Source organism: Camelina sativa, chromosome 3 (assembly GCF_000633955.1).
Source record: "Camelina sativa cultivar DH55 chromosome 3, Cs, whole genome shotgun sequence".
Taxonomy (NCBI): domain Eukaryota; kingdom Viridiplantae; phylum Streptophyta; class Magnoliopsida; order Brassicales; family Brassicaceae; genus Camelina; species Camelina sativa.
This window is the reverse complement of record NC_025687.1, coordinates 20,375,764-20,387,162: the sequence shown is the minus strand read 5'-3', so window position 1 is coordinate 20,387,162 and position 11,399 is coordinate 20,375,764. Positions and strand designations below refer to the sequence as shown.

Below are 11,399 nucleotides of genomic sequence, written 5' to 3'. Positions count from 1 at the left end.
GGTATGTTTCTAGTTATTCCTATTAAATAAAATCTCAAACGGTATGTTTCTAGTTATTCCTATATACGAAGTTTCTCCAATCCATGCATCGACAACAAATTTAGCCATACATCCGAGAAGATTTAAATTTTTATCCAAACAAAATCAACAAAGTAACATTGAAAATGCTTAAGATAATTATTTTAAAAAACTAAAATAAAAAAGCAATATATTGCACACTCATATAACATACTAGTGATGACACATATTGTAATTAATTTATGTATATTTTGAATACATAAAATATTTTGATTAATGTGTTTTTTATAATTTCGAAATTTTAAATAGTGTTGAGTAGTATATTTGGTTTACTTATATGGTAAATGTTAAAACATATTTAGATAAGTACGTTGTTTAGACATTGTTAATCCTTTATACGATAATAAATATACAATGATCGTTTTGAAGTTTTAAAATGATAACAGTATACTTAAAGGTATTAAATCCAAATATCAGATTTTAATCTAGTTTTAGTTTGGATGATTGCACGTATATAATGTATGCGTAACTATTTTAGAATGATAAAGACATCTCGTCTTATCCCGTCTTGTCAGGTCCTGTTCCATCTCGTCCCTACCCGTAAAAAAATTTATGTTCCATAACTGTTATCTTTTAAATAATTAACAATTACAAAATCAACAAAGTAACATTTAAAATGCTTAACATAATTATTTTAAAAAACTAAAATAAAAAACAATATATTGCACACTCATGTAACAGATGTATAAATTATTTCAATAAATTCGTTATTACATAAGTAGTTAGTAAAAATAATAGCAAGAAGGTGTAACATTCAAAGCTTAACTCCACCCATTCTATACCTTTTTATCATAAAAAAAAAAAGTTTCAAATCATCATTACTCATAAGTACATGATGATCATGATCACCCTCCTTAGTTAATGGAAAGTCTCATGTTAAAACAAAATAAAGAAAAAACAAAACAAAACACACCAATCACAACACTTATAATTCATTAAATTCGTATCAACCACGCCTCAAAAGATTGCTCTTTTAAATATATAAGTAAAGACATTTAAAAAAAAAAAAAAAAAAAGCAAAAATCTTTTAAAAAAAATCATCTCTCTCTCTCTCTACCTTTCTCTCTCAACAGTCTTTCACACAAGTCAAAGTCACACATTGTTTCCCTGCAGAGTGTCTCTGAGTCACCACCACCAAAAAGAAAAACCAGATTACTCACAAAACCTCTTTCTCTCTCTCTCTCTCTCTCTATAGCTCGAGCTCACAAAAAAAAAAAACGGTTAGAGATTTAGCTTCTTCGCGAAGATTTCAAATGCCGTCGGAGTCATCATACAAAGTCAACCGTCCGGCGAAACCCGGAGGATCTCGACGAGACTCAAGCCCCGACTCTATAATCTTCACACCGGAATATAGTCTCAGTCTCTTCTCCTCCGCTTCCGTTAGCGTCGATCGTTGCTCTTCCACCTCCGACGTTCACGACCGTGACTCTCTCGTCTCCGGTCCTTCTCTGGTACTCCTCCATCCACATTGTTTCACTTCATGAATCTAAGAGTTTCACTATCACATTTTATGAATCCGCGTGTGTGTGTTTGACTTAGTCAAAATCATGCAAAATTTGTTATTCGATTTCACTGTTCATCGTTCAATGACACTAGAGAAAAAAACAGATTTGTTGTTTCGATTTGCACTGGATTTTAGAGTTTTTAGAGATGATGATTCCATGCAACAGAGCTATATAGAGATTTGAGTTAGTGAAGTAGCTTCGTTCGTAAAACACGATTCTGGATCTTGGAATGTATTATTTTTTTTTATTTTGAATTTTGAAGTAACTTTTGTTTGGAATTATTTGAGATGTGAACAGGAGCGAGATCAGAGGGTAAGTTCGAGCTGTAAAGATCTAGATCTAGACAAGCGTGGAACAGGGTGGAAGAATAGTCGTAACTCTAGAAAATCAAATAAAGTGAAAGGTAAGCTACTACTACTACTAGTAGTACTGATGTATGTAGTGTTACTGCTAGTGATTGAATTGGATTAAAGGTTGTCAAGAAAAGAGAGAGACATGCGACAAAAATAGTCTAAAAGAGATCAATTATGCTTTTGGAAATTTGAAAAAAATGTATGTACCATGTTTTCTGTTTCTCTTACTTTTTACTTTGTTGTCTCTTTGTTTTCTACTGAAAAAATAAAAGCAGCTTGGAAAGAGGAGTTTGAGGTTAAAAAAGATGATGAAAGCCAGAATCTTGATTCAGCTAGGAGTTCTTTCTCTGTAGCTCTTAGAGGTCAGTTTACTTTTTACATCATAACAAAAGGAAAAGAAGAAAATAGAAACACATGTTGTTTAATAATCTCAACTCTTTATAGAATGTCAGGAACGAAGATCCAGATCTGAAGCGCTGGCGAAAAAGCTAGATTACCAAAGGACTGCTTCATTGGATCTTAGTAATGTAATCTCTTCGTCTCCAAGAGTGGTAAATGTTAAGAGAACTTCAGTTTCAACTAATAAATCCAGTGTGTTTCCTAGCCCTGGAACTCCTACTTATCTGCATAGTATACAAAAGGGTTGGAGCTCAGAGCGGGTACCTTTACGCTCAAACGGGGGAAGAAGTCCGCCCAATGCTGGTTTTTTGCCTTTATATAGTGGTAGAACAGTTCCTTCTAAATGGGAAGATGCAGAGAGATGGATAGTTAGTCCTCTTACTAAGGACGGAGCTGCCCGAACTTCATTTGGAGCATCACATGAAAGGCGACCTAAAGCCAAAAGTGGTCCATTAGGACCTCCGGGATTTGCATATTATTCATTGTATTCTCCTGCGGTTCCTATGGTTCATGGTGGGAACATGGGCTGCTTAACGGCAAGCTCTCCATTTTCAGCTGGTGTGTTGCCAGAAACTGTCTCTTCTAGGGGTTCTACTGCATCAGCCTTTCCTCAACGAATCGATCCTTGCATGGCTAGATCGATTAGCATTCATGGCTGCACTGAAGGACTTGCACCATCATCCCAAGGTATAATAATACTGTTCAACTCTCTGCAACTCATTTTTATAAACTACATTTGAGTTTTGATATTATTATCCGACTCTCCATAAATTTTATTGTGCTAAAATTAAAGTGGACAAAAAGGACTCATGCATCAAACTTTGTTATCCTGCTCTATTAATCGTTTAAATATCATGATCTGGAAATTTTGACATTCTCATTTGGTAAACTACTTTTTGTTACCAATATGTACAGATGACATCCATGAAAGTATAAAGGATGCAGCTACTGATGCTCAAGCTGTCTCGAGAAGGGATATGGCGACCCAGATGAGTCCTGAGGGAAGCATCCGCTTATCACCTGAGAGACAGTGTTCATTCTCTCCCTCCTCTCCATCAGCACGACCTGTTTCGGAACTACTGAATGGTCATTCCAACCAAGCAGAAGTCAAGGACTTACAGGTTGATGAGAAGGTAACCGTAACTCGCTGGTCAAAGACGCACAGAGGTCTATACCATGGAAATAGCTCAAAAATGCGAGACCACTTAAATGGCAAAGCTAGGGATCCTCAAGGTCTGACATGGTATGTTCTTAGATTATAGGGTTGACACATTAGTCACACGCTCTTTAGTTCTGAAGAATCTTATAAGCAACAGGAATGCTAGTTTTCAAATGAATTAGACTTGAAATTCTGATTGAATGTTTCGTATATCTGTAGTGTGAAGACCGCGGAAGCCAGCATCATATCTTGGGAAAATTTGCAGAAAGCTAAAGCCGAGGCCGCAATAAGAAAGCTAGAGGTTAAATCCCCTCTCATCCTGTTTCTGTAGCATTATTATTTTTTATCTGAAGCACAAAAACTAAAGCTAAGCATCGAAACAATTACATTTGATATCAACACCTTTAAGTAACTGCTTTAGTATGTTAGTGTAATCTAATGTCAGAAATATTTTTCTCAGATGAATTTGGAAAAGAAAAGATCGTCGTCAATGGAAAAAATAATGAGAAAAGTGAAATCAGCAGAGAAGAAAGCAGAGGAGATGAGGAGGTCGGTGTTAGACAATAAAGCAACAACCACATCCCATGGTAAGGCTTCATCTTTTAAAAGAAGTGGGAAGAAGAAAATGGCTTCCCTAAGTGGTTGTTTCACCTGTCATGCATTCTAGTTGCCCTTTTTCGAAGAAAATACGGTAAATGGAGACTCTTCACTCGTGCGTATGCGTAATATTTGGTGTTCTTATTCCTACTTTGTAATAATATACTTTTGATCGTAAGTAGCTGTTAATTGTTTCCAATACATGCGCTTAGTACATTTGTATGTTAGTTCCTAGCTGAGAGTTAAAATCCGAGTGATGAGTTCACCCCTTTCCACCTTTGTTTGGTCCCTTGGAGCCTGGAGGTGTTTAGAGGTGATTTGATCCCTTGAGAGGACAAGATTTCTTTACTTACCTTATCGATCACATATGCATCATTGTGTTGATTATGTTAAATGTTCTTACCTTTTAAGTAAAGTTTCTGACAAAACATTTCATTAATTTATATCATATTGTATGGTTCACATTATGACCAATTTTTCTTGGTACGGTCCACATAATGTGTTTGCAACCCAATCAGACGAGATTATCATTTGCATGTAAACCATTCTGTTAAATAATTCATCATGTATAGAAAGAATCACACTTATACAACAATAATAAATTAACAATAGAACCTGTAATACAATAATTCAAAGACATATCAAACAATGAAAGTATACAAGTACAAGCAAGAACAAATATGAAAACCTCGATCGGCACTCGTAGATAAAGGGCTCTATGCAACGACGATCACATACACAGCAAACTGCTCGAGTGTTACCACTGTTGCGAGTAACTAACAACGAATATCGTCCTCTAAGAATGGACATGGGCCAGTGGCGGATCCACATAGAGCTTGGGAAGGTCAACTGACAGGGTAAATCTTTGAAATAACGTTTTTTGTATGTAAAGTTGTGAAGTTTCAGCAGCATAGTTGGTCATTTTTCGCTTTGTTGACCTCCCCAAACCAAGGTTCGAACCTTCCACACTACATTATCAGTATTTTTTTTCTATTTATGACCTGAGTATAATTTTTTCCTGGGTCCGCCACTGCATGGGCCTCATGAAGAGTTGTTTTCTTAATAAACAACTAATATGCACCGTGATCCATGACATTACAATATTCATGACATGTATAGAACCATTCGTTTGCATCTAATTTTGCTTCACATATTTCGCACCAATGTTGACCACTCGTCGTAACTTCTTCCCTACCGCAAAGAGTAAGTGGATGTCGGTCGTGTTTGTCGTGTGTCACACTTGGTAAAGTAGCGCATTTTAGGCCCAAATATGACTTGCATTCCATACACTCTATGGAATAATGTGAACACTGACTAGACTTACACCTATTTGGTCACAACCATGAAATTTGAATATGTCATGGAAATGCTCCAATCTTCCGTTAATAAAGTATGCTAATGGCTTTGGAGGAATTAGATGGAGGATAAGGCGGTGTCTGTGTAGCAGATGTTTTTTTTGCGAGGAAGTGATACACATGCTTTGTGGAGAAGGAAATGGCACTGCATACAATTGTAGAAACTCTCGTATATTAATATTGGGAGGATGCATGCCCGACAGAACATGTTTTCATCCCATACGTCGTTACGGTGGAGTTTTAGATAATACTTATTATGACTGAAATGATGTATGGTTCTTTTCATCGATCCTCACGAATGGCTTAACGTTTTCATCTGGTTCTTCAGTCCATCCTTGGAGATCTTTCCTGTCCTACACACGGCCTTCCACTCCACATTTGGAGTTGACAGCATTGTGGCATCCCTTTTGGTAGGAAAAGTTCCCATTGGTTACATCAATGGTTTGGCGATAGACTCCGCAAGATAATTCACCTGAAGGAAGGGAGGAAGAGAGAGCTAAGCGGTGTGGGTGACTAGTGATCTTAATGACACAGGATAAGTAGATACGTGTCATGTGGACCATGTAGCTATAAGGGAGACAAGTGTAGACGAGATCATGGTTGTTCCCGAGCGACAAGCCACAAGCATCACATGGAGAATGGATTCGTCTAGGAAAAAGGGTGAGGATATGCTCATGGCTCTTAAGGTGGTTGATGGTAAGTGGTGGTGGGTTTCTAGTACATGTGAGGTTTAGGCTAAAATTGCAAATAGAACAGTGGTAGTATATGTGTTGGAGCTTCCTCCAGCAACATTTGCATTTTACATCGGATATTAAGATACATGCATCATTAGATCCGGATGCATCAGGTTCTTCTTCAGAATCATAGGGTTCTTCTTCTTCTTGCCGTGAAGTGGGTGTTGGGTTTTCCTCCTAGTGGGGAAACCAATTGGGTTTGGTTAACCAAACCTGGACTTTGGCCATTATATTAGTCCATGAGATTAATATTGGGTTTCGGATTATGAGACACTATATAAACCTTTTTTATTGGCATAAGGAAAAAAGAGAGAGAAGAGAGTTGATTTTCGGATCTAGAAGAGGAGAGAAAAACATAACTGTTAGGGATTGGTTTTTTGCACGTTTGGACATTCAAAAGAGCTCTTATTTGAGCTGAAATTTTGCAGAGTTGTTCCTGACTTGTTTATCTAGGATAGGTACTGTGGAGATCTGAATAGGTTTCCGGAATCTTAGTGAATGTAGGGTCGTTTGGATCTGCATATTATTAGCCTTTTGTGTTCTCTCTCTTGTGTTGTTTTCTTATTGTTAGAGATTGCTACTTGTAGCCTTAATCTCTAGAGAGGACGTGGTTGTACTCAAATACATTGGTGATAGTGGAATTTTGAGTGGACTACGGTCCCGTGGTTTTTACTCCTCACATTGGGGAGGTTTTCCATGTATAATTTTGTGTCTTGTTATTTTACGCTTTAAAGTTTTTGCTACCAAGATTATTATATTTTCCTCACAGGTTCACATTAGTTGTTTCCCCAACAGTGAGGATCTACTGCAAATTATTATACGGAGAAGGTGAGTGTTAGAGGGTGGGAAGGGTGAAAAGGACGTTTGATATTTGACGGATACAAGTGGCAAAGTTTGTGGAAAGTAACACGACAATGACCACATCAGTAATATCCCATAGAACCACTCAAGCCTTTACCTCCACATCTGAACAGAACTTATTGTACTGTTTGTAAAGGGTGTGAGGACTAGTTACATCCGACAAACGAAATCTCAGTTAAAAATAACATTTCTTGTGCATATCGTAATCGTAGGTATCACAATGGAGATGATACTTAAAGCACTTTTCTTGCTGTAGCAGCCAATGCACTTGTACAGATTGCAATTGTATCGTCGAGAAAGGAAGTGCACTGGCTGAGATGGATTAGACATATGGCATATCTGTCTAGCACGATCAAAAAACTTTGGTGTATTTTCGTTCATTTTTTTAAAAAAATTGACAAAATTTTTAAGATTTGAATATCACTTAGGCTCTCTTGGCCTCTTTTTATTTGTTGCAATGTACCATAGGACACCAAACATGTTGTAGAAACAGTGTAAGGTGAACTTGGATAATGATTGAAACGTGCAAATGATCACTTTCCTTAAAGAGTATTTCGACCCTTCTCTTAAGCCTAGGGTTACACGAAATCCATTGTAAGATATGACAATCAAACATTTCTCTCTTGTTCTAGGCTAAGATACAAAAGAAACATATAGAAATTTTGTGTTTATCACCAAAGTTTTTCTCAAACTTTGAGTTTTGTGAATCTGATTTTAATCTCTCACTTTCTCACTTTTTCTAACTCTGTTGTTGTGGAGAAGTAGAGTATTTATAATACTCGATGGGTTTCCACGTACATTTGCAACCGTACGTTAACAATGTGACAATTCACCAAAAGTTGTGACCATTCACAAAAAGTTATGACCATTGTGACCATTCACCAAACGTTGTGACTTTTAGTGAGATAAATGTTGATTAATAACTTAAATCACCAACATTCCTCCCCCATTTAAGTTTAATCTTTGATTCACAAAATTACACACATAAACTAAACTCATGCATAAATGTAAATATCGTAACGATTGAATTTACATCTTAGTAATATTACACATTCCAAATACCCGATAATTAGGATGTCCAATGGATTGAATACTTTTAACTCATTTGGGTACATGAAGATAATACACACATGAATTTCTATACTACTCTAAGTGTTTATACTTGACACTATTATAAGCCATGTGTCTCTATCCATTCATGAGCATATAGGAAGCTAAGTCCAAAGTTCTTGATGCGGCTCCACTTCTTACTCATATAGGTAGATCTTATAATCTTGCACCTGCAAATGCAAATTTTCAAAAGATCTATTAAGAAGAGAACTTCAACCTAATCCTTTCTTGCATGTTCAAGCACTTACATTGGGATGATATAGCTATCTATCCATACAAAATTATGATTATATAGCTACGTTTTTTCGCTACAGAAAAAATAATAACAAATATTAATTACAAATAGTTATAGATTAGTGATGAAAATTTAGGTAACAAATATTTTGTAGCTAATTAGTTGCTAAACGTAACTACAAAATTACAAATAGTAACAAAGATAAATTGAAGCAAATTTTCTATAAATATAGATACACAAATTATTGTTGCATAAGTGCACACAACACAAGATGTCAGAGATTATAGTAAAAAATTACTAAAAAAAATATATATTTACTAAAATAATTTACTAAAATAATTAAAAACTTAGAAATTGAAGAGTAAAAATAAAATAAAATAAACCAAACTCTTAGGATCCGAATGGTGACCGCGTATTTGGTTGTGCGGAGAAAGCGGTTTTAGAGTACGGTACGGATAAACTGCGGTACATGCGGTTTGCGAGACAAGTGCAGTTTATCAAAAAATAAGGGGTACACAATAAAATTTGATTGGTGAAAAAAAATATTTACGGCTTACAAGAAAATGTTGGAATGGTAAAAATGCAAGAAACAATACAAATTACAAATTATAGATAAAATTATCAAAGTATATGGTGAAACCCTTTTTTTTTGTTTTTTTTGTAAAAATGGTGATATATTACATATTATATGTTTATATAAAATTATCTTTTAACTTTGATTATAATAAAATAACTATATATAGTTATATACTAAGTATATTTATCTATTTACAAATGAAATATATACTCTATTATTGTAATAAAATCTTGAATTAAGAAAATATAGATTAATTCAACGATTAGTACATAAGAAAATAGTATAAGAAATTTTTTATGATCATTGTGTATGTGATTTTTTTAAAGATAAGTATAATATATATAACAAATATTTGTGAATTAATAATAAATAAATTGAAATTTCAATTGGCTAACTTTTTTATTTTCTTTAAATCTGCTTTTTCATAAAAACTCAATATTTTATAACTTATGAAAAATTAATGAATCAATTATTCTAATTGGTAAAACATAAAAACACAAAACCGTAGCTAATTGGTGAGTCATAACACAAGTGCGGTCCATGAGTTAAATTGATTCCTTCAAAAACGCAAACAGTTTTTTTTTCTCTTTCTTAAATAACGCAAATTACGTTGTTGTTTTGCGAATGGTGTAAAATTTAGTTTTTTGAAAACCACACTTCCAATTACGCACTTTAGATGTCACCATTCATGGCCTTACTTTATTTTCTTCTTTTCTCTTCTTCATTTCCACACCTTCTCATTTTTTTTGTGAACCAAGATGAATCTTTCTCTTGTTCGATTGTTTCATGTACAGATTGGCGGTGGAGGTGCAACACGGTGGATCCGTACTAGTTTGACGGCACAGAAACTCCTCCTTTTTCTAAGATGCTTCTATGAAATTTGGTTATGCTTTGTGAATATTTTTTATTCTCGTACTCCAATCATGAGTGACTCCACTAACAGCGTCTCTCCTTCCTCTGATTATGCCTCCATCTCCTCCGACGACCAATATGAAAAATATTTTAATTAATAAAATGAAAAACAAAATTTTTCCGCTAAAAAATTTCCGACATAAAATAAATTTTGAAAAAACTGTCCGCCAAATTTTGACAAAAAATTTCTACAAAAAATAATTCCCGCCAAAAAAGTTTACAAGGCTTTTATAAGGTTTTAAACTATTTAAAAACCTTATAAACGTCTTATAAAACCTTGTAAATTTTTTTGTAAATGCTTTATAAAAACCTTATAAAAAAACCTTTAAAAACATTTAAAAAAAATTTAAACACTTTTTTAAAACCTTATATAAGCGTTTACAAGGTTTTTAAAAAGTTTTTAAAAGCGTTTACAAGGTTTTTGTAAGTTTTTTTAAAGATATAAATTTTAAAATATTTGGTGGAAAAATCCAATTTTGTAATTTGGCAGAATTTGTTTTTCATTTTTTGGCTAATTTTTTTTAGAGTTGCGGCAATTTTTTATTATTTGGGCTTGTGATGGTGAACCGCGATTTGCCCTGTCTCGTTGATGGCTTTATTGAGCGTAATTTCATATATGGTTCTCTTTGGCCTTGGTCGTTGATGGTGATAGATGGATTGCTGGTTTCTACTGCGGCCGAGATGTTTTTGCCTCCTCTCTGGTAACATCTGGCCTTTGTATTCTTTTGCCCTGAGAGTGCTGCCTTAGGTCTCTTTGTTTAGAAAGTGGTTATATGCTCAAATTTAACCCTGAACTACTCTTAAGAGATCAATTGTAGTACTTAGGGATCAAATCCACAAAGACTCTAGATTCACACGATAGATTTAATAATTTTTAATTATGCTAAACAGAAATATTGTAATTAAATCGCAAAATAAAACAGAAAATTAAAGAGTTGTAAAATTCAGTAGAATGAAACGTTAGGCCTATGGAAATTCTTAGGAAATCATGGAAAATCAGATCAATTAATTAAGCAAGCAGGATTCAATAATTAAGCACCGTTCTTGAACTCTAAACACAATTGTAAAATAAATCAGTTCTCACTACAAATATTATCTAAGTTTTAAAACCCGAAAATCCAAATTTCTTTGCAAAATCCAAGTTAAAAACCAGCAATAAAATCAAGTTTAGATAAGTTCACAAAATCACTAATTCAAATCTCTTTGCAAAAAGTAATTTTGCTCACCAAAGGTTTTTGTCATGAAAATCAGTTATATTCTCATATCAATCAATAATCCTAAGATCTAAGTCCAGATGACTAATCAAAGATCTAGCATTTAGAACAACCTATGGTGAAGAACAAGAAAGATAAAGAATCCAATTAATTAATCAATCTAAGAATCCATGAAATCTCTAGTGAGAAATCCTAAACCTAACAAGCAGATCTACTTAAACATAATTGTAAAAACACAAATCATGAATAAAATAGATAGCATTAAGAGATTAAAGAAGAAGTAAAGGAGTTCTGAATCTTCTTTGAAGAA

At 34.2% G+C, this 11,399-nt stretch overlaps 1 protein-coding gene and 1 pseudogene across 2 annotated transcripts; one reads left to right on the top strand and one right to left on the bottom strand.

Moving 5' to 3' along the window:
- LOC104777615 lies at window positions 1,127–4,455 on the top strand. Of its 2 annotated transcripts, none has more exons than XM_019243855.1 (7): window positions 1,127–1,529; window positions 1,881–1,986; window positions 2,209–2,298; window positions 2,381–3,022; window positions 3,251–3,578; window positions 3,714–3,795; window positions 3,955–4,455. In XM_019243855.1, the coding sequence occupies exons 1-7, from the start codon at window positions 1,332–1,334 to the stop codon at window positions 4,159–4,161; spliced, it is 1,653 nt and encodes a 550-aa protein (XP_019099400.1). In that variant the 5' UTR covers window positions 1,127–1,331; the 3' UTR covers window positions 4,162–4,455. The 2 variants fall into 2 exon arrangements, with proteins under 2 accessions (XP_019099400.1, XP_010500198.1); XM_010501896.2 differs by having other exon boundaries at window positions 1,129–1,529; window positions 2,212–2,298.
- Window positions 5,383–6,878, bottom strand: LOC109130649 (annotated as a pseudogene).